This window comes from Canis lupus, chromosome 36 (genome assembly GCF_011100685.1).
Source record: "Canis lupus familiaris isolate Mischka breed German Shepherd chromosome 36, alternate assembly UU_Cfam_GSD_1.0, whole genome shotgun sequence".
Lineage (NCBI taxonomy): Eukaryota > Metazoa > Chordata > Mammalia > Carnivora > Canidae > Canis > Canis lupus.
The window spans coordinates 21,713,276-21,737,621 of NC_049257.1; the positions used below are offsets into that span (position 1 = coordinate 21,713,276).

The window sequence follows — 24,346 nt, forward strand, 5'->3', positions numbered from 1 at the left end:
ACAATAGGAATCTATTCTCTCATGGTTCTGGAGGTCAGCTGCTCAACATCAGTTCACTGAACAGAAATCACGGTGTTGCCAAGGCCAAGCTCACTCTGAAGCCTCTAGGGGAGAATGTGTCCTCTGCCCCTTTCCAGTTTCTGGTGGCTGCCACCTTCCCTTTGCTTGTGGCTGCATCGCTCTACTCTCTGCCTTGTCTTTACATCCCCTTCTCTTCTTCTGAGTGTGTCATCTCCCTGTGTCTCTTCTAAGGATGCCTGTCATTGAATTTAGGGCTCACCCTAATCCAGGATAATGATGGTGATAATGATAATGATGGTCCTTAACTTAATGACATCTGCAAAGACCCTTTTTCCAACATTTAGAAGTTCCAGAATTTAGGGGCTGATATCTTTGGGTTGCTATTATTCAGCCTACTTAGAGTAACTATACCTAAGTCAAAGTGGGGGGGAGGGGGCTTTGAAATTAGATATTTGGATATTAGATACTTAGTCATAACAATAAATAGTAATAATAATACTTAATAAGTATTATTAATAATACTTAATAGTAAGTATTATTATTATTATTTACTGCTATATGAAATCTATTTTATTTTCCCTAAAATATTGAGACTTAAGATACCAAGTTACTATTTCATACCCTATACAGTAGGTGTCTCATAAAAATTAAAAAGATATTAATCTCCAAATACTATCAGTAATCAAGAATTTTTTTTTTAGATTTATTTATTTATTCATTCAGAGAGAGTAAGAGAGAGGGGCAGAGACCCAGGCAGAGGGAGAAGCAGGCTCCATGCAGGAAGCCCGATGTGGGACTCCATCCTGGGTCTCCAGGATCACTCTCCAGGCTGCAGGCGGCGCTAAACCGCTGCACCACCAGGGCTGCCCAGTAATCAAGAATCTTAAACTGTGTGATTACTGGCTTGAAAACTATTCTTGTTCTAAACTAACACTTTGGGTAGTGAAACCAGACAGGTGGTAAAGGCATGATTTTTCGTGCAAATTAAGTTGAGTTATTGCACACTTTGGCTAAAGTGATCTGCTTGCCTTTAAAAAGAAAAATAAGGGTGGCCCGGGTGGCTCAGTGGGTTAGCGCCACTTTCAGCCCAGGGTCTGATCCTGGAGACTCAGGATCGAATCCTGCATCGGGCTCTCTGCATGGAGCCTGTTTCTCCCTCTGCCTGTGTCTCTGCCTCTCTCTCTCTCTCTGTGTCTCTCATGAATAAATAAAATATTAAAAAAAAAAGAAAAATAAAATTTCCCTTTGACTTCCTTTGTTTCTTTTTCCCTTTTTTTTTTTTTTAAGGTGAGAAAAAAGAGGACCTTGTGCTAAAACTTGATTACCTATTTAAAAACACTGTTTTTGGAACTCTCGCCTTAGGAAGCGGTCAACTTGTTATTTGGATTGAGAGTATTAAGAAAACCTTACAGAATCAGGAATATTATGACTCCGTGGAAGCCCGTTAAAGCATGGCTGTGCGATAAACTATGTCTCTCTCAAGCCTCCTGCTATTTTTTACACCAGGTTAATACTGATGCAAATTGCCTAGGGCTTCAGGGCCTGGGAGTTGGGGTTCTGGGAATATTGCCCCCCCCCTGCCCCCCAGTCCCTCCTCTGCAGAGCCCTGCCATTAATCACCACTTGCCTGTCTGGAGATCTCCCACGGTTTGGTCACGGCTCCAAGGTCACAGGCTGTCATTAACATTGATCTGAAAAACAGAACCAAACAAAACAGCCTGAATAATCTTTTGTCGCATTCCTAAACAAACCCATCCTAGATACATAAATAAATAAAATGGGACTCAGGCCAACTCTCACATGTCTTTTGCTCAACAAGGGAAAGCAGTGTTCACAGTCCCATGTCCAGCCTGTCCCTCCTGTGGCCACACCGCTCAGGAAGACAAAGCTCCACGCACACCCTGGGTGCCCTTTTGTTGAGTCTGTAGCCGATCGAGGAAGGACAGAGCACGACTCTCTCTACCTGAGCTAAGCAAGCCCTGCTTAAAATAATCTCTAATGGACGATGCTCTCTATTCCTGGAGAATCAGCACCGAATAGCTGCCAAACCTCTGCACCGACTTTGCGCTGATGGAGGGGCATGGAGGGCACCCGCAGCAGAGGGGCGAGACCCCCCCGCCCCCCCCCCCCCCCCCCCCCCCCCCCCCCCGCCGCCCCGGAGCGCCTTCATGCTCGCCGGCTCCCCGGAGCTAGGATTTACTGCGAGAGCCACCCTGTTGGCTCCAGTGTATTCCCTGGCTGCAACCATGTTTCACAAGCATAATGAAGAAGAAACACATTCAGCTACAGCTTTCATTAATTTGAGTACATAAGAAAGCATAGCAGGAGGGGAAGCAGGCTTTGGGGGGCAGGTTTCTCTGGGGTTTGATTAGAATTCACCCTGAACCATGGATATAAAAACGTGGGGAACAATTTAAATTGTCGATAGCTCTGGTGCTCATAATCTGATGTGATGGGAGGTGGGAAAAGCAAGGCACGCCCTTTGTCCAAAATGTGCTTTCTTTGTACTAACGCCAGTGATGACAGGCGAAGAAGGATTGGAGCTGAGAGGCCACATCTTGGCTGGCTCCTTTTGGAAGAAAGGGGGGTGTTGCTGGAGGTCACAGGGCTGTCCTGGTGTCGGGTGTTAACATTTCATACCCTGCCGGACTCCAGTGCCTTGGAAACGTGTCTGCTTCCCAGATGGCAGAGTGTGCCTAGATGGTAGTGGGGTTTGCACAACTTCCCCAGGAAACCCCCCCAGAGCACAGGGCAGAGCGGCAGGTAACAATAGGTCATTCAAGCACCACCAGGCCCACCGCATCAGCAGCCCCCTCCAGGAGTGAGGCAGCATCTAACCCGAAGCACATCTATGCGGAGCAATGCCCTGGTGCATTCTTCGGAGTTGATCTTCTGTGACAAGCACTCTGCTGTGTGCCTGCCTCTGTACGAAGTGCTTGACCCACTAACTACTAACCAAATGAATCTTCTAAACCCTCTGAGGGAGGGGCCCTTATTCCCATTTTATGGGGAGGTAAATGGAGAGGTTAAGTAACTTTCCCAAAGCCAGTAAGGATTCAGGATTGTGTGTTTATCACAAAGCTTCCAGACCCCCTCTTGCTACACTCTGAGGCTTCTCATTTTAGGTTCTGCTGGTACCAGAGGGAGACAAGACTGTAGGTAATGCATCGGACTTTGCAATCTCTCTCCTAGATGGGAAATAATCTCTGTGAGGTTGCCTACTTATACCCTAACTTGGACAACTGCTTAGATTCCATCTGCTTGATAATTCGAGGCTTGCTTCTCAAATTCTTATCACCATCAATCAGTCAGTTAACAAGTGTGTTGAGTATCTGACTAGGTGCTCAGATAGTGGTCATTCTAGTAGGTACCATTAGCTGACCAAGCGCTACAGAGTGACCCAGTCTGCATACGAGGTAGGGATACTATTATTACTCCCATTTTATAAAGCACATAGTGTTTTGCATTCCTTGATCAGACAGGTTAGAAAGTTTACACAGTGAGGAAGTATTAGAGCTGGAGCTGGAATCCATAAAGTCTGAGGGAAGTAGTCTCTGTTTTCAGTGAAGACCCTACAGTGGAGCAGAGCGTTCATACTGCTAAGGGGACTGAAAACAGCCTGAGGGAGGATGGGGCGGGGGTGGAGTCTGAAACTTTCATCCAACTGGCCCTGGAGAGCCTCTTAGGGTTGGGGCTCAGGGGCCACCTGGCTGAAAATTCCAGGCAGAACGTTAGCTGGTGGGTATGAAGAGTCTGGAGAAGGAGAGAAGGGAAGTGGGAGACCAGTCGGAATGAGTGGCTCAGGGCCTGACACGCGGAAGGGCAGGAAGGGCAAGGGGAAGGCTGCGAGATTCCCAAGGAAGAACCAAAGGAGGCGAAGGAGTAGTTCACACCTGACTGCTTCGATCAGGCCCCTAGAAGTGAAAGGCCTTTTCTAGAGTGAGAGAGGAGGGAGGAAGTTACTCCGCAGGTCCGCCTAATGCTAGTGCGTTTGCAGTGGGGTGTGCAGCACTGGGCGCTGGGTGAGCGGCTGGAGCACCGAGGGCCCGGCCGGCTCTGTTCCGGGGGGCTGCGTCCAGAGTCTCCGATGCTCACGGCAGATCATTTTTATCACCCCCTCTTGTATGTGCCAAATCATTTCAACAATAACCTTGTATTCATTGGTATTTTCTTGATTTGTCCTCCGGTTTTAAAACAATTAGCAATGAAAATGAATCAAGATTAATTAAAAAGATATGTATTTGTAGCTCATAAAATAGTTCGTGCAAGAACTGAATTTTGCACTTAACCAGACAAGAAGCACACTTCACACTTTGCCCTCTGTTTCACTGTTTTAAATCTCAACCACTCACAGGAAGCCCAGATGGTCAACACAAAATGACGGAGATGAAGCAAGTCAAGTTCTGGTTCTTTCCTCCTGCCGTCACTGTGCTATCATTGTTTCTTCTGGATATACTGCTTGAAGGCAGGAAGGTGAAGCTCCGTGGGCTCGAAGACATGAACTGCACCCGGAGCAAGCACTAAAGGCTCTGCAGCGTTAGGGGCTCACACCTGCAGTGTGCCCCGCGTGCACCTGCGTCAGGGGCTCACGGGTGACCGCGCACTCCGCAGTTAGCGTTCGGGTACGATATGTATGCAACTAAAGGAGCGGTAATAGCGTGGTGCTTTGAAGCTTTCCTATCAATTATTTTGATACTCAGCAGTAATCTCAGCCACTGTTTAGAACTTACACCAACAAAAGATTTTTCTCAGGGAGAAGTATCTTATCACTGACACTGTTTAGACTGCAGGCATGTGGCACGTGGTGATGATGAAAAGCAGACCGACTTGTAGTTGGTATTGTTTTTATTTTTTAAAGACTTTATGTATTTATTCATGAAAAACAGAGAGAGAGGCGGGCAGAGACTTAGGCAGAGGGAGAAGCAGGCTCCCCACAGGGAGCCCAATGGGGGACTCAATCCCAGGACCCTGGGATCACACCCTGAGCCAAAGGCAGACGCTCAACCACTGAGCCACCCATGTACCCCTAGTTGGTTTTTTATTGCTGTTTTTAAGTTCTCTAAGACAGTGGTCCCCTGGAACATCCCCTGCCCCTCAGTGTACAGGTCAGAGTCTAACCATGAAATGGGGGAGGGAAGGCAAAGCTGGGGGGCCGTGGAGAGCTCCCAGAGCACCTCTGTTTAACACTCTGGGCTTCCAGATAAGATTTTTCTTACATCTGGGGTATCCTGCCGAAACAAGTTTGAAAACCCCTGTAGTAAAACACCCAGGTGGAGACATGGAATGTGCACTGGCACGTTAGGAGTCGTGCTCAGAAGAGAGGCCAGGCTGGAGACATGGGGCAGGAGTCCATGGAGAGGAGGTGGTAGTGAAAGCCACCGGGAACAAGAGAGGAAAACCCAAAACAGGTCCTTGGAGGTCCTTACATTTCAGGAGTAAGGTGGGGAGGGGAAGGGCTGAAGAAAGACGGAGAGGAGAAGCAAGGGTCGGAGGAAAGTAGAAAGTCTTGAGGAGCAGGGCTTTGCAGAACCCAAGGCAGGGGAGAGCTTCCAGACCAGAAAGTCCAGTGCAATTAGGGGCTGTGGTGAGATCCAGAAGGAGAGCGAAGGCCCTAGAATTTGATCCTTGGGAGGTGCCTGGTGACTCTCCAGAGGAGCAGAAATCACGCTTGATAGACTGAATTCTTCAGCGGAGGAACAGCTAACTACTCTGTGGTAAATCCACACTTGGGAATACTATGCAACAGTAAAAGCTGATGATGTACGGACGTGGAAAAAGCTTCAAGGCCTGGAGCTGAGTGAACAGCTTCAGATCGATGTATAAATACATAGCGGATGTTAAAACCAACAAATCCACACTCAACAGTATTTTCTCCTTAGGCTATGCGTGTATATAAATGCTTCGGAGGTGGTTGCAGAGGATGCAACAGATTGATAACAGGGTGTATAGTTGTGCGTCATCGGGGAATTGGGAGTGCAGCCCGGGGGAGGGGGGGTCTGGGGGCTTATCTGTCATGTTTCATTTGTTACAGAAAAATACATTCCTATGATTACTCGTGGAATGAAAAAGAAATACATTGCGAGCACCTGGGTGGCTCCGTGATTGGGTGTCTGTGTGCCTTGGGCTCAGGGCGAGATCTGGAGTCCTGGGAGCCTGTGTCTCCCTCTGCCCGTGTCTCTGTCTCTCTGTGTGTCTCTCCCGACGAGAAAGGGAGCAGAGCGGTCAGGGGCAGCAGGACAGGGGGGCAGCCCTGCCTACCAAAGCCTAAGGCGGGAGCTTGCACCGCAGCTCTGGGGCTGTCGGGACAGGGGTCCTGCTCTGGGTGATTCTAGTCGTCACCTGGCTGTGGGACGCACACAGCGAGCCTCAGTCCAGGCCTCACAAGCTTTCCCAGGAATGCTCAGCAGCTTTGGAACAGGAATAAGGCAGCAGAAGGTCTGGGGGTGGGTGAGGTAGGGACAGGATAGGAGAGAAAGAGGAGTCGTGCCCAGTCAGGGGGCTCAGATGGTGCCACAGGAGGGCGGTGGTTTGCTGCTGTCTTTTGTTAACGGCTGGGAAGAAATCCAGTGGAAATGTCTAGAACACACTCCTTATTTCTGCCACCAAAATTGTTCCAATTGGTTTTCTATCTACAATGCCTGCTGTCTCTAAGAATACCCCAAAGGTTAACTGTCTACTTTGTTTTGGGTAACACTGTTTTCTAAGGTTCCAAAATCCCCCCTCCCCTCAACCTCTACCCTCCCACCCCGCTGCCCCACAGCTTGCTGAAACTTGAAACCAATTTGAACACCATTTTCTAATTCTGAAGGCAAATTTATGGAGAGGAGGCAAAAAAGATAATGAATCAGAAGATGAAAAGACATGCCGTCTATCTTTTCTCTGATCATTGGACCACTCTCCAAATGTTTTGAATGGAAGCTAAGATCCGTTACTTTAGAAATCACGTGCGTGCCCTTAGCGCTGTCAGCAAAGCATGGCTAAATCTTCAAATAATGAAGAAACACATAAACAAGAGCTTCTTCTTACCGAAATATATCACGATGGCTTTTGATGTTCCAATCATATTCTCCTTTGCTGACAAGTTCAAAGAACTCAGTCCTCCTCCTGCACAAAATCAAATGAAGGAAGAGAGAGGAAAATCTGGAATGAAATTTCTCAGTCTGCGGGGCGACATAAACACATTTGTGGGAAAATATAAGATCACCTGAACCAAGTAACTTAATATTTGAAATCATGAGGCTAAAGCATATCAAAATAAATCACTTTTTAAAAAATGTTGAGGCTTCAAGAAAAAGCCACAATCAGTTCTGAGTGTATTTACACCAGAGGAGATTATCGAGCCATAAAGCAGAAGACAATGTGGCCTCGCATGTAGGATTGCCTGCCGTGAAGCCCTTGTGACACTCACTGCAAGTCAGAGGAGGGAAGCAAGGACAAATAAAAAGCGGGAACAATTCTGGAATGTTCTTTTATCATTCAACATAGAACTGAGCTGTATGAGGATCTGAGATAAGATAAACTCCCTGGTAGTAAATTCAAGGCAAAGACTTTTTTCTAGGTTAGAAAATAACATTTTCAGCATTTCAGGGCTTAAACACATAGTCTGTGGAGTCAGAAACAACTGTGTTTAAGTCACCCATCTGCTGTGCAACCCTGGGAAGGGACTCAACCCCTCTGAGCCTCCATTTCCAAATCTCTAACACAGGGATCATATTTGCTGCCTCTCACGGTTATTGTGAGGATTAAATGCAAAGCAGTTAGCATAGGCTCTGCACATTTTCAGTGCTGGCTACACACACACACATACGGATGCACATTCGGAGATGTACAGATACGGAAAAGACAAGCAAGGCATATTCTAAAGTTAGGAAAATAAGGGGGATTTATTTTTATTTTCAAAACTTTCATCTAGTTATAGGACTTTTCACTTTTATAATGCAAAAGGAAAATAAGACATTACCAGTTTGATTCCTTAAGAATCCCTTCCCAAGGTTTCACTTTCTCAACGCTTCCTCAGGAGATAACTATTTAAAAGATCCTGACACACAGTTTCTCAAAGTGCATCCCACACAGAGGTACTCCACGTACAAGGATTCCCCGGCCAAGCGGGTTGGAGAAATGCTGCCTCTGGTATACCTCTCTTGGAGATTCACCACCCATATCAGCTTTCTGAAGGCTCCGAGAAATCCCGAGATAGAAAAGCCTGTCTCACCTTCCTTAACCGCAGAATTCCATAGTACTGCTATTTTAAGAAATGCACTTTGGAAAATACAACCATGTCATTCACGGCGGAGATCAGAGCAGGACCTCAGACACTTAGTGCTGAGTCACTGTGGTTTGGGGACAAATGCTGGGCGCACAGTTCCTTGTGTCTGATCTGGGGTGCCATCACCAACTGCCCAACCGCATAGACTTCTTGTCATCTGATTGGACTAATTATTTTCATATGATTTGAAAGGAGGCAGGCCAGGAAGGCAAGTCTGTGGCTCACTTATTTGAGACACACAGACAGGTCTTGGATCCATCCCTTCAAGTGGATATAGGTCAAGGCCACACCACTGTACGGGAAAACCTCCCCAACAATCTCTGAGCAATGGGCAGGGATGGCATTGCACAGTGACACTGAAGGGCCCGCCAACTCCCCTCCCCTTTGTGTGCTCAGGCATGTGCCTTTTCTTTGTATAACTTCACCATCGCCTTCACGTGCCTGCTCCCTTCTCTATGGCCATGGTCATGCCATAGCCTGTTCAGTGACGGACTGTGAACTGAAAGAGAAAGGGAGGTGGTAAAATGGAAAGAACCAAGTCTGGACTCACACTGACCTGGGCCAAATGCTGACTGTCGCTTACTAGCTTACCAGCCGTGTGGCCCCAGGCAAGCGATTCCATGGCCTGAGCCTCAGTTTCCAGCTTTGTGGTGAGAATTTGAGATGAGGTGTGCGAAGTGTTTGGCCCTAATAGATACTCAATACCTGACAGCTGTGGTTAATGATATTGATAGGATCACTGCCAACAAGGACACACATAATCGTCCTACATGAGATCGAAGAGGTCAGCTAGTTCTGTTCTCACGGAAGGGAGGCTAGCCTTCCTTTGAATTATTGTGGAGCAGGAAGTTTGGTTCCACAACTACTCCTTGAACACCTACCCTATGCCAACTCTTAATAAGACTTTATGGACCCAAGACATGGGTGCAATCTCTAAACATCTCTGAATTTAGCAGGGTCAATCAACAAATAAATAGGTAACTCCCCTTCCAACCTGATACCGATGATAATACTAATGATACTGGGACTAGAGTGAGGTGAGAGAGGCAGTTGCTTTGGGCACAAAATTTAAGTGGGTGCCCAAAAGCTCAATTGTCAAGATAAACAATATTTTAATACAGTCTTTTTAAAAAACAACATAAATGCAAGAAAAATCCATGATGAACAAAGTATCAAGGTTTTAAGCAGGATCTGACACTGCATGTGCATCACTTGTCTCACTTGCTGTCCCCCGGGCCCACCCCCCCACCCCCCACTATGAGGTGAACATTTATTGGGCCCTTATTATGGGTTCTGTCACTTAGTGCCCACATGATTGACCTCAAGTAGGTTCCTTAACCTTCTTATTCAGCTTCGGTGATCTAATCAGTAGTAGTAGTCATAATGGGATCTACCTTGTAGGGTGGGGAGAAGGATTAGATAAAATGATTTATGTAAAACACTTAGAGAGCCTGGCACGTAGTAGGTACTCAGTAAGGCTTAGCTAGTTATTAAGCTCAAAGGGCTGGGTTAACTGGCCCAAGGTTGCAGAGCTGGTGAGGGGCACTGCTGGAACCCAAAAGTAACCTGCTGAGATATCAGTTGCCCCAAGTGGCTAAGACATGCCCTGGGTGTCCAGGGGGGCACAGAGGAAGGCACCAAGCTTAGCTTGGCGGGTCATGGAAGATCATGAAAGGCTTTCTGAAAGAGCTTGCCCATCATCATCATGTCTGTCATCATATGCACCTGATGTGATTTCCATCCTCTGAGTTATTCTAAGAAATCACTAGAAGGCCAACTCCATGAGGATAAGGGCCTGGCCCCTTTCTCTTCACTCTTGAATCCCCAGTGTGTACAACAGTGCCTGATGTGTAGTAGTAGCTTGATAAATATTTGAAGTGATGAATGAATGAAAATGATGACCTCAGAAACTTCTTCATTTTTAAAAATAACTCTCCAGCCACTGGTTTTCCCTCGATTCTAGTTGCACTGGAGTATTCATGGTTGCCGTTTGGAGAGGTTGAGATAAGAAAACAACATAAAATCTATCCAAGAAAAGCTCCGTTAGATTCTTGAAGACTAGATTCCTACTAGACCAAGAGGACAACAAACAAGCTGTGGAAAGCTTAAGAACATCATTCCCATCTGATGTTCTGACCCTCCTTCCATTAATATTATTTTATCGCTGAGAGTATTTTCAAAGTATAAGGCATAATATCTCTGATGCAAAATGGAAACATCACCTACGTGGCTAACTCAATGCAGAAAAGAATTGTAAAAAAAAATGCAAATCTGTGATAGGGCAACTGAACAGAAAACCATAAGGATAAATTTCCCAGCTCTGGACACTTTAATAGCTAGAGTTGCTGGTGTGAAAGTCTTAAATCAACTAGACCCAAAATCGGTTATAGGCTTCACATCACATTTTAACAAAACTAGATTCCATTGTATCGGGACAAAAGGGATTATCCACTGTCCCTAGGGGATGTGGATAGAAAAGGGGTGGGAAGACTCCGTAGGGCACAGAGAAATGTGACATACTAATTTTATTTTTCCTCCACTGACAAAAGTGTGGCTATTTCTTGATATTTATTCTGACCTCCCATGGTTTGACTCTGACTTCAGAAAGCAGTAGGACTTTCTGCACACTATAGTTTTGTCAAGTTAGTCACTGGTGAAACTGTGTATATCATACACCTGGTAATATATTTGGTCACACAAATAGTCAAATAGATATTTTAAGGTTTTTAAAAAAAGTGTATTTACAATTTAAGTTCCTGAAAATTAACCATCTTGAAAGATCAAGAGATGGGGTTAATCATTTCCATAAGGCTGCAAAAAGTTTTTGAAGTAATGGCATGCAAAAGTCACATAACTAATTTACTATGCATGCTTCCTATGTCTTAAAAGGTATATAAATTACATATCAGCCGTAGAGAATGTATCTACCTCTTCACTATCCAGCCTAGAAATAACACTTTACCCATCTGGGGACGCCTGGGGGGCTCAGGGGTTGAGCATCTGCTTTTGGCTCAGGGTGTGATCCTGGGTCCTGCAATCGAGTCCCACATCGGGCTCCCTGTGAGGAACCTGCTTCTCTCTCTGCTTCTCTCTCTCATGAATAAATAAATAAATCTTAAAAAAAAATAATAAAGCTTTACCCATCCTGTCGAGGCCCCTGAGCGACTCTGCACTCTTGTTCCTCCCTCCCTCCCTTCCACCACAAGATGTCCATTTTCTAAATTTCACATACATCATTTTCACATAGATCCTTGCAATTTTCCTAGGTAAATCATGCAAACCATTGCTCTGTATATTTTAAAACTTTATGAATGTCATCATTGTAGTGTATGTATTCTTTAGCAACTTGCTTTTCTTGCTCAGTGTTTGTGAGTGTAGAGTTCTAGGCCATTTCATTTTACTGCTATGTGGTTATTCCATATATTATTATGTACTATTTATTTACTTATTTCCTGATGATGAAGGTTTAGATTATTTATGGGTGGGGGTTTTTTTGCTATTACATATTACATATAATGCTGCTATGAACATTCTTGTACATGTCTCCTTGTGAATTTGTGTGCATTTTCTCTCTGCCTCTCTCTCTTGTCTCTATGCACACACATGCACACATGCATATGCCTATACACTCGCACACGTACACATATATATATAAAATGTTGGGTCACAGTTATTTATTTCCTATGTTTGAGTTTTCTTTATAATAATAGACTGTTAGAGGTACAGGGTACCTTTGAGAAACATCAATTGTTTCTCTCATTCTATAGGTGAGGAAACTCAAGGTGAGGGAAGATGAAGTGATTTTTCCAGGGTCCCCTGGTGGTTGTGAGCAGATCTAGGTGGATTCTAAGCCCCTAGCCTCCCAGTTCTGGCCTCTGAGATCATCTTTGTAAACTGTGTGTGGCGTGAACCCTGGGGCTAGAGAGCCCAGCGTATTGAGGGAATAGGGACAGCAGTGGCCCATAGCCCTGGTGTGAGGTAATGGCTTTGCAGGCTGCCATGGCAAGGAAGTGCCATGTACCAAGTACCAAGGCAGGCACCAGACAGAGGCGTTTCCATCATCAACAGGGGGATGCTCCACAGAAAAGCTGCAAGTGGCCCAGGCCCAGTTGGAGGCTCACGGCTCCAGGTGGCATAATTCTGACCTCCTCCTTAGTGATAATGGTTACAAAACAGCAATGTGAGATCCATTAGACTTTTGAGAAATGAATTTGCCCACATAGCTGCTCCTTTTGGCATCTCTATGTGTATGGGTGTACAGATCATACAGACCCAACAGTAGGAGCATATGTGAAGCTCGTAGACATAGGAACCCTCTTAAAAACACAGGACCCCTAAAAGGAACATCTTAAAAGCTACAAAGTTATATAATACTCCCTGGATCCAGGCTCTTATGTCCTGAGGAACTGTATCATTAACTTCTCAAGCAAAGCACTGCGAACCTAGGTTTTCAAGGACAATGGCAAATACCTCGGCGACTGAAAGGCAACTTACTGGAAAATCTCATTTATAATCACGCATGTTTTTATGAGGCTTTCATCCCGCTCTCCTGACATACGCTCCATTGAGAAAAATAGCAGTCTTTAAAAGAAGCATCATTTGAACAGAACTGCTAAAATTACCCTCAAAAATAATTCTGAAGATTGGTTACCAGTCACCCATCACTACACTAAAACTCTTTCTGGCTTGTAATCTATCTTGCCGAAGATACCCTTTATAGATTATAAAGCGAGAAATCACCATTTCTGTGTACATTTTAATCAAAAAAATTGGGGGAGTAAATTTGTGTATCTATATGTGTATATATGCACACATATTCTTTATCTGTTCATCTCACTGTTCCAAATCTACTAAAAGTCCATGAATGTTAGGAAGGTTTTACTGCCAAATTGACAAATCATCATTATGCTCTTCAGCAATGACAACCCCAGAGTTCTCAGGCAGGGGTGGCAGGAGTGTATGCAGTGGGGCCGGGTCAGGGGGTGCAGGGGGAAAGAGATTTGTTCTTTTGGTATCCTTACAGCTAGTTCAACAGACAAATCACTCGTCTGCAGTTGATTGCTAAATTTAGACTCTGGAGAGGTTTCTGGAATTTGGGTGTTAGAGCACCAGGGAAGAATAGAAAATTAATATGCAGATGTTAACTCTAGTAATTATGACTGAAGGAAAAAAATCATATGTTTAATTTTGAAACTGAATGGTCTCCCAGCTTTAGACTAGCACTGATAACACAAAGGTCAGCTAAGAACCTGAATGAAGTTATTTGTCAGATGCCAGGCTTCTGTTGACATGAATAAAATTGGAGGGATCCAGGAAATGGAACGGCTTGAGTGACTGAATGTTGAGAATGGCCAAGGACTGGACAACACAGGTCCTAAGAGTCAGTTCAGTCCAAGCATAATCAGCAGTCCAAGAGATGGTATAAGACATTGCTAGATGGCACGTGACCTAGTTGCTCCTGCATTTACTTTGGCCATAGCACTCATTGCACTGTGGTTTTACTGGTTGTCTCTCTTCCCCATGGGCACAGAGCCCCTGAGCTAAGAGTTGTGCCTTACCTGCCTGTGCACCCCCAGAAACTAGCACAGTGCCTGGAGAAGTGCCTAAAGGCACTTCAATAAGTGCCAAGTGCTAGTGGGGGATCCCTGGGTGGCTCAGCAGTTTGGCGCCTGCCTTTGGCCCAGGGCACAATCCTGGAGTCCCGGGATTGAGTCCTGTGTCGGGCTCCTGGCATGGAGCCTGCTTCTCCCTCTGCCTGTGTCTCTGCCTCTCTCTCTTTTTCTCTCTGTGTCTATCATAAATAAATAAATAAATAAATAAATAAATAAATAAATAAATAAATAAATAAATCTTTTAAAAAAATAAGTGCTAGTGGATGAGGTTCTCATGTTGTATTTAGTTGCAATATCATGTGGTTGGGGGCATGGGAATGAATATACATAAAAGTGCTTTGAAATGCACCAAGAAGTGCCAAAATATTTCTTCTGTCAACCTAAGGTGGGGCCTGTTCTAACAGTAGAATAATTTCAGTGGGTTAATTCATTAGGCTCTGTTAAGATATAAGAATGGGTTAAGCCTTCCAAGTCATTATACCCAACTCTGCATTAATTTATCTTTCTTCTTTCTTTGCTCAATTGAGTGCAGGCAACAGTGGAAGTTGCAAACACTAAACACAGTGGGCTTTTAATAAACATTTGTTTAATGATGAATGAGTGAATATTTGTTGAGTTCCTATTGTATTTAAAAAAATAAATTGTTCTAGATATTAATCTAATTTTAAAAGGATAGTCAAACTATAACTCCTCTACCAATCTAAGATAATGTAGTACATTTCACTGTCATTATCAGATGCTTTTGAAAAATGTTAGTTATTGCCTCCACTTGGAAAGACAAAGACAAAGATACCATTAGACCGGGCATTTTCCATAATTGCTGATGAATGTTTGTAGAGCACAAAGGGAAATGGAAAATTTTCAGTTTGAAGATCCTCTGATTCATTTAGAGAGCCAGCTGGAAAAGCATGGAGCATCCAAATGGATTTATAAAGCGCAAAGTATTGGATAATCCTCAGTTTATATAATGATCTGTGGCAATGTGGCATGGGAGATGGGAACACAGACAACTTGATGACTTTGGGCAAATTACTCACCCTCTTGAAGCCCATGTATCCTGATCTACTTATAAGATGGGGACAGTAACATCTACCTTGGAAGTTGACATGAGAATTTGATTCCAAAAAGTTAATATTTTGAGAACTCAATATGTCAGGCAGCGTGTCAGGTTTTGGGCCTCCCAGAGTGAGATGTCGGCATTCATAGGGCTGCCATCCTAGTGGTGATACAGGGAGCTACTGTAATGCTAGAACAGTACGGACGGAACACAGTGCAGGCACCTGCTGGATGAGAGATAGTGTCATGTGATCAGCCTTTGGGGAGGGATACTAAACTGTTGACTGTCTTACAGCTAAAGAAAGAATTGCCAACTTCTGATGCCCTAGCTTAGCTCAAGTGCAAAAAAGAGATTGGAGTCTCAGCCCCACCAGACAGGCTCCTGAGCAGCTCTAACCTGGAGCCTCCACTCCTCCTCCCTCCTGATGGTGGGCCTGCAGTGGAACTGCTATCTGCTGGTTACCTAGTATGCTTGGGATCGGCCTCCATGAGGGCATACTCAAGTGACTGCTGCCCCTGATGCCTGAGTGTTCCCAGGATTGGCCTCAGTTCCATAGCTCTGGAACAGCAGAGAGAATGCCACAGGGATTAAAGAGAGTCCAACTTCCTGGTTCAAATCTCAGCTTTACCATTTAACACTGTGAGCAATTTACTGACTCTCTCTCCAAACATCAGTTTCTTCCTGTGTATTATGAGGTCAATAACAGTGCCCGTTCTAACAGGAGTGCTCTATTTATTAAGGAAGGGTAATGTGAATATAAAGCTCCTAAGTAAGCACTCAGGAAATACTAGTTGTTGCTTTTATTAATAATCAACTTTGTTGACTTACATGCAAACAAAAGGACAGGGATTTGTGACTTTGCTTTGAAATTTTAATGCTTATAATTTTGGACCTCTTCCTCTGCCTACCCCCTCCCCCCAACAAGCCTCATCTTTTATGGTGTAATTTCTATTAAGTTTTCTGGCTTTCTTTATAAGGTACTTTAAATCATCAAAGTTATCAAACTTAAATGATTTAAATTTACATTATTTAGGTTATTGAAATCTTAATTATTTAAATGCCAGATTATCTTTCAAATAGGTAATCTACTTTGACCACCACAAGGACCTTAGGGGGTTGATATGGCTGATATGCCTGCCTCCATGCTGCTGACAAGAAACCAAGGCAAAGAGAGATTAAGTGAGTGACTCCCTCAAAGTTGCATGGCTGGTTACCGATAGGGTACATCTAAGTCCTGCTTGAGACGCTGAAATTACTATTTAATTATCAAAGCCTTATTCACTGCAGGGACTCAGAAATAGGCATGGAAATCAATTTCAGAAAATCACTCAGCAGAACCTGGAAAATGTTTTCAGTGAATTGGAAAATCAGACTAAAGAATTAACCCCCAGACTTGGGTTGTGAAGCCTAGAAATTCACACTAAGGTTTTGGTTTTGGTTTATTTATTTATTTATTTATTTATTTATTAAATCTGTGCTTTATCTATCAGTTGTAGTATAGAATCCCAAGGATTCCCAAAGCCATTAGAAATTAAATTTACCAGTTTCTGTGGTTGTTTTTAAAGGGGTTCCACATTTCCAGGAAGCTTATTTTCCTCTTTTGGCCCATGGCAGGAGATCTTGCCTGGGGGAAGATCCTTATAAACTCCTCTCCAAAAGTCCAAAAGAGTGTCTCCCTGCCTGCACTGGCCCTTTCTACAGTGCTTTTTCCCCTTTCCTGGGGGAGGAAGGCAGTGAGCTTCCTTTTTGGTTGACCTCAATGGTATCATGAATTCTTTTTTCTTTAAAGTAGGTTCCACCCAGCATAGAGCCCAATGTGGGGCTTGAAGTCATGACCCTGAGATCAAGACTTGAGTTGAGATCATGAGTTGGACCCTTAACTGATTGAGCCACCCAGGCACTTCTTGACTTTTGATTTGAGTAGCTGGGGCAGGAGAACCAGTGATCCTCCGACCCTAAGAGAGAAGTGCCAGACCACCCACACCCTCTTGGCCCACCTTTCTCCAGCCATTGCTGCACCAAGCTCCTGCCCAGGCTGCCTGTTGCCTTGCTTACTTTCTGCTGGTGGTGGTGGTGGGGGGGGGGACTGCTCTGACTCCCCATGTGGGGTTGGTAATTGCTAGAGTAACCTCCAGCCCTCAGGTGCATACATCCTGGAAGTCCAAGTCCTGGGAATTAACACTCGTGGAATAACCTTGGCTGATGGAGGATGGAGGCAAGTGGATAATTTTGAGGTGCAGCATCAAAACTTTTCAGACAGTCTCTGCAGGATCAAGCCCAGCTGACCACAGTGATGACAAACAAAGCAATGTGTCCTCACAATAGCTTTCCTGCCTCCCATTTCACCAGCCCAGTCCCCCACTCCTATTCCTGATGTCACTTCCAAAACTATGCTGACTGCACACAGGCCCTTGTTTCCAGCTCCACTTTGGGAGAGGGCACAGGGGACCCCATGCTGGTTTCAAGTTGAACTGATTAATACACATCTGGGAAGGTCAATATTCCATATAATGTATCTCCAACTCAAATAACAACTATTTCTTGATTCTTCCATTAGAGAAGGAACACAGTGATTGTGGAAAAACCCCTGAAAGAGAAGGCATGGGTTTCAGTTTAGCCACTAATTGGTTATGTGACCCAAGCTACACTATTTAACCTTTCTGAGCTCAGACCCTGATCTACAAAATAAAGGAGATGAATTGGATTACATCATGACTAGCATCCTTTCCAGTTCCACAATTGTATATTTGTGAAATAAAAGCATCGAGGTGACAGTTGGTAGTGGCTGCTGTTCCCCCTCATTAACCCTAGGGATTGTTTTGGCTAAAAATATGGCAACACTTTAATGCAACTTTAGACAAGCAAGTGAATCAGCCTCCTGAAGGTCTAGATTAGGGAATGAGCAGCTATTTGGAACCTCAGAAGACAATAATGCTGACAAAAAGAGAACAAGCCGGCTTCTTTGGGAGTCAGCAAACAGCAGGGGCTGCAGCATTAAGATAAGAACAGAGTAATGAGAAAACGAGTTGAAACCAACTTCCTTGGCTGCGTCCCAGCGGTCACTCAGTGATTCGACACATCCCTAACAGGCCTTGATAAATGGACTCCAACTGGTGAGATTTTTTTCCTCTTTAGAAGTTACTTGGAAACCTGGCTTGGGAAAATGCTTCGACTTTGAGAAAAAATAACACAAAATCCTGCAAGTGTCAGAGACAGGAAATAAAAACATTGAAGGGATACAAGCCTTCATAAATCCCAAATCAAGGAGCATCACTTCAGAAAAAGATGGATGATCAGGATAGTTAAGTCAATCAAGAGGGCCACAAAGCATGTAAAATAAATGAGCTATAAGGCAATGATATCACCATTTATCAGAAATACAAGGCACTTATGAGATGTAAGACAGGTAACATAGGTATTGTAATCTCCATGTTACACATGAAGAAAAGAGGCTCAAAAGGTGAGTAATTTGTCTGGTGACACACAGCCAGGTAGTGGCAGAACCGGAATTTTTGCTTTTTAAGATACTTATCAAAAATTAATTAAATTTGTACTTATCAAGGTAATACATGCATGTAGTTAACAAATTAAACAGTCCTGAAGAGCACATAATGAAACACAACAGTGTTTTCCATATTGCTTCCTTTTGTCCTTTGAGATATTTCCCAGTGCTTTCATTTCATTTTTTAGTGTGGCCATAATATTCTTAATTTCAAGAGCTTTTTCTTTTTCTTTTCTTTTCTTTTTTTTCTTTTTCTTCTTCTATGGTGGCTCCTATTATTTTTTAAAGCATCCTGTTCTTGTTTCATGGATGTAATATCTTAGCTGTCTAAGGATATTAACAACAGTTTTTGGGTTTTGCTTTCTTCTTCTTCCTGTTTGCTCTGAATATCGTTTTTTCCTATTTTCTTTGGCTTCAGTATTTCATATGGGAGGCTTTCACAAAATTTTCTGTGATTCCCAGTATCCATTTGTATAGTAAGGCATTAAAAGGCTGGGCAGGAGTTGCTTATATGCATCCCCCACACACATTACATGGGACATATTTATACTAAAAATTATTCATTGCTGATATGAAATTCAAATTTCATGGGGGTTCTTCTATTTCTATTTGCTAAATCTGACAACCCTGGGTATGTGGTTTTTGAACTCCTAGCTTCTGGGTGACTGGGCTATGGGTTCTCAATCCAGAGATTTGTTCCATTTCATTTCATTCCCTCTTCTGAGCTCTGTATCTCATTCCCATCTCATATTTTCCTCAGTCCAGAGTCTGCGCTTTAATTTCTCAGGGAATCAGCCTGTGGCTGTCTCCAGGGGTAGAGGAAAGGAAGCTTACTGGTTACTTTGGGGAAGGACTTCGTGGGTCTCTGAGTGTTCTATAAGCTGACTTGCTATCAATCTCTTCATCTTACTTAAGCTTTGAGTGTCACATCCCCTTTCCGTGGCATGTTTTGTCTCTGGGCTCCAAACAAGTGCTTACAGGGCAGATTGTTTTGCTTCTCAGAGCTGTTCCCCTCTGTAGGTCCTACCTTTCACTTCTACTCTGCTAGATCAGTTACCTTTTGTTGGTCAGCCTTCTCTTTTCCACTAATGTATTGGCATCTCCTATCAGTTATGTGCCCTCAATCTCTCTCTCCTTGAAGATTTATGCCTTTATTGTTCTTTTAAATGTATTTGGTATCATTTCAGTGGAGTTTCAGGAAGAAGAGGACATAGACACTTGGACTCAACCTACCTGGTTTAACTGCCAGAATGCAATTTTAATCCAAACCAACATACCTCCAAAGCCTTTACTCTTTCCACAATACCATGGACTAAGTCATTCAGCAGAATCCAACAATACCTACAGCACAGATTATTAGTTGCCTACTCTAATATCCTTCCTTCCTTTATTAATAATAAAACCCTTACTTTTTGTCAGCAGGGCACATGGCTACCCAGAATAAAGACTTTCTTTCCCAAACTTCCTTCAACCTAGGTATAGCCAAATGGCTAAATTCTGATCAATGAAATGTAAGTGGAAGGGTTCTCTGGAGCTTCCAGAAAACTTACCTAAGAGATGGCTTGCATCACCTTTTAGCTCCCTTTTTCTTTGTCCCTTCTTTCTTTCTGCTAGCTGAAATGTGGACATTATGGTTGGAGCTTGAGCAGCTACCTTGGACTAGGGTGGAAACCATGTGCCAAAAACGGCAGCTCAGAAAGATAAAAGGAGCACTGGGTCCCTGATGACTTAATGTGACTGCTCTACCAACTTTAGATGGTGGTTCTCCAGATTTCTTTTACATGACAGAGAAGTAAGTCACTATTATTTTAGGGTTTCTGTTCCTTACAATTGAATCTAATTCTAACTGACACAATGCCAGAGTGCATTGTGATATTTCAAAGCGAGTGAAACAGGCTTCCTAGAAAAGGTGATGGAGCAGATGGACTGTAAAGGAAAGTTCTGCTGGATGGGGAAGTGCAGGGACAGGATTTCATGCAGAAACAGTGTGATTAGGGCACAGGGGCACCTCATGAGATGTTTTCAAGGGATAATATGTAGACCAGTCTGGTTGGAGCAGACAAATCATGCAGGAGAGAAGTGGAGATAAGAAGGAAAAAAGTTTGCGGGCAGATTATGGAGGGCCTTGGAAGCTGAACCAAGTTTTGAGGTTGCTTTGAAAGCAATGAAGCCTCTGAAGGTTTTTGAGGTCGAAATTGGATAGGATGTGAGAGAGGGTTAGACTGAAGAATTCCAGAGCCTTCTTCATACCTATATAGGGTTATATGGAGATGAGATGAAGGGAACAGATATGAGTAGAGAGAGAGGAACATGGGTTTGAGAACTCATTTATGGAAACAAGAAGAAAAGAAACCTACAGAGAACCCAGAAAATGAGAGAGAAAAGCAGTCAGATGTTAGGGAAAAGAGGGCAGAAATTGACAGTGAGAAGCCTGTAAATCTTCAGAGGTCTCAACGAAGCTAGATAATATCAGAAATGAGTAAAGGACATTGAATTTGAGGACAAGAAAGTCTCTGGCGACCTCTAACAGAACAATTTTGGCTGAATGTGAAGGTGCACATCGGTCTTCAAAGTGTAACCAGGTGTTAGGAAAATAAAGGTCCTAACATGTCCCATTCATTTGAAAAGGTAGGCAGTGAGAGAAAGGTAAATCGAAAAGCAATGAAAGATCTCCATGGGATCAAGTGAAAGAGTTTTTTTAAGGAAGGAAAGTTAGTCTTTAAAGAGGAAACTATGCATATTGGTGAAGGAAGAGACTTCCACGCTGCCAGGATAAGTGGTACCCGATGGAGCAGGTCTCAGAGGATATAAGAGGGATGGAATTTCCAGCCCAGATAGAGGCTTGAACTTTGGGGTAAAGGGGATAGCACTTCTGAGAAAGACATCTAGAGGAGAGGCAAGAAATGAGGGCTTGGATTTCAAGTCAACCTTTCAGCAACAAATCTTTCATTAGCATCATCAATGCCCTTATGGATCTGACTAGAAATAACAGTCCAATATAGCAATTTCAACCAGTCTCTGAAATAAAAACGGCCATCATTTAGCTTCAGAGTCAAAAATCTCAAAGTTCATAAAATAAAAGAAAGCTATAAATCTCATAATGCTAGCCTCAATTTTCTTGTCTTACAGATACCACCTTAATGAAATTCATTTAGATAAGGGAAAAACAACAACAGAAAGTTTAGCTCATTTACACATTGACATTAGTGCTAGGATAACAGGCAACCCCCAAATATGGACCTGAAAATTAATTACAGGATGAAATTTTAGATATCCATTTGTCAAATAGATCAAATGCCAATACCTACTCAAAGTACAGCGTGAGGTCTGTTGCTAATATTGACTGCTTCAAAAGCTGCATAAGGTCACTGTATTCCTTGGAGGACAAATTAGCAAAGATGTTGTGACCCTGTAATGAGAAAGTAAAAAAGTCACAAAAGACAACATTAAATCTGAGGTTGTTGATTATATGTATCTCCTATATTTAAAAAAAAAGTATGGGCACATGATAAAATCATTTTAAAAATTAATGAAATTTTGTGCAAATACAAACGGATTTTCTGACAAACACAGCAAAGCCAGAAAATGCAATCATTTTGAGGGAGGACTACCAGGGGGGCACTTCATTAATCTTTACCAGACTTTGTTAGTCTTAAATAGAAAACTCTGAAAACATTTAAATTTGTCTCACTGTGGATATGCCTGTGCCAACAACTCCGTTTGACTGCCACTTCCTGTGGAATAGCGGAGTGCAGAAGTTGACAAGACATTTGGGAATCTTTCTGACCCGAAAATGAATACTAGTTTTACTAATAAAGACTTAAGTTGGCATTTTGGAAGCACTTGCTATGGCAACAAATGGCTTTAAGGAGGAGAAAAAAACCCCATAGACCAGTGGTTCTCAACTGAGGATGATTTTGGCAATGGAGACTTCTAGCAATGTTTAGAGACATTTTTGATGGTCACACTGGATGGGCATGCCATTGATGGATAGAGGCCTGGGATGCTGCTAAATCTCTTACAATGCACAGGAGAGCCCCCACAACAAAGATTTATCTGGTCAACTCAGCCGAGCTTGAGAAATCCTGTGTTAAATTGTGAAGATACATCCTAATGAGGTATGTGTAGAAGAAGTCCAGTACGTAATTACTGAGTGGCTAGGATGTAGGAGATACTGTTCTTGGCATGGTTCTTGGGATGTTAAGATATTTCCTTAGGAAAACTTGCATCTGTATAACTCCATGCCTTTGGAAAATACCCTTCTTTTCATCAAAATTTGTTTCAGCTACAATATACAGTTCTGCAATGTTTTTAGCATAGTGAAAAAAAAATCCTTGTGTAAAGTGACCGACAATTCACTTAATTTGCTTGAGAGTCAGGGACTTTTCATCTATCGAGTTTTCTTAGCATGAATTATGAACTCATAAACATGTGGCCGGGGAACTGGAGGGGTCTCAAGGCAGCGTTTAGAGCCAGAAGACAGTGCCCAAAGAAGGCGCAGAATCGCGGCCGGAGAATAAACTCTTCTCTGCCTAGAGGTAAATTAATTCTTTCAGGGAACCAGAATATCAATTAGTAAATTAGTTCTTACCAGGCACCAGATGATAATCTCCTTCCCTTAGTTAATTTATCTCATTGGGTGAACCCTCCGTTCCTTAAAGACTAGAGTATATTGGTTCCACCTGGGACAACGTCCAATATTAATAATAATTTTCAAATGAACTCTCCCAGACCCTTAATTCAGCCATTAGGAAGAAGACAAATAACTAAAGGTAGGCCACACCATAATTCTGCCCAGGTTTCTTTGCCTGAGCCTTGCCCCATGGATCAATCACAGGCTGGTGTGCTGGGGCCTGGGAGAAAGTGGGTAGATCTCTGGAGAAGCTCGTCACCTGGATGTAGACACATATCTAGAATCTCTCAGTGAAAGAAATATAGCCTTTTGGAGTAAGTGACAGTCAAAACTATGTGGAATTCAGGAGGGAGTTGGTCTGAATTTGAGGACCTTGATCATTTTGTGAGAGAGTGCATTTTACCAATTTTAAAGGACTTACAGTAACACAACGGACACAATTTATAGCTGATAGAGGTGATAAAGCTAGCCTGATAAGCTTTAATAAAAATAATTTTAAAAACCCAGCTAATTTGCAATCAATGTATTGTTTATATGCAAATTGGCCTTCTACAATGCCTCACGCCTTTGGTCCCCGAGACAGATTTTTTCCCTGAAATATTGCTTCTACTCCTTGTTTAGGGAGGACTAGTATTAATGGAAAGAAAACCGACCGTGGAGGGAGAAAGGTCTGGAGCAACTATGCTCTGGCCTCTGCCTCATTTGAAAAGCGGGGGTGTAATGCCATGTGCATTTTTGCCTTTCTGAAGGGCAGGACAGGAGGGGATGCGGGGAAAGCTCTAGGCCACGACCCACAGGCCAGTTGCTCAGGGCATAGTTCTGTTATTATTGTTCTGCGTTTTCCAGAGACAACCGTGCAGTGGAGGCCAGCCAATGCGTTTTGCTTGTGTGAAGACAAATTCTGAGTTAGCAGGGTTTGTTTTTCCCAAGAGACAAACAAATGACCTTCCGAGAAAACACTAACGCCCTGTTTATTATAATCCCTGTTATCACAAAGGTAGGAGTTTCTGGGTTCCGATGTCAACCCATCATATTGCCCATACAGAAAAGACCATCTGCACCCAACCTCCTCCTGACCCCTCCTTCTTCACAGGGCTCAGCTAAAAACATGGCTTGCATAGGAAAATTCCAGAGCCTTGGAGGCTGGGCTGCTGGATTCTGTCAGAGTTACTGAGAGCCTAACCCTTGATGTTTCATTCCCAACTGAAAATACATCTCCCCCAGTGGGTTTGCTCTTCCCCAGCCGCATCAGGTT

At 43.4% G+C, this 24,346-nt stretch overlaps 1 protein-coding gene across 1 annotated transcript in view; it reads right to left on the reverse strand.

The window, feature by feature from the left end:
- Positions 1-24,346, reverse strand: part of PDE11A (phosphodiesterase 11A) — a 361,415-nt gene that overhangs the window by 41,523 nt on the left and 295,546 nt on the right. Inside the window, exons 15-17 of the mRNA XM_038585090.1 lie at positions 21,767-21,867; positions 7,048-7,125; positions 1,649-1,712 (exon numbers count right to left, since the gene is read on the reverse strand). Coding sequence (XP_038441018.1) covers positions 1,649-1,712; positions 7,048-7,125; positions 21,767-21,867 — 243 coding nt within the window. The remainder of the gene's footprint in view (positions 1-1,648; positions 1,713-7,047; positions 7,126-21,766; positions 21,868-24,346) is intronic.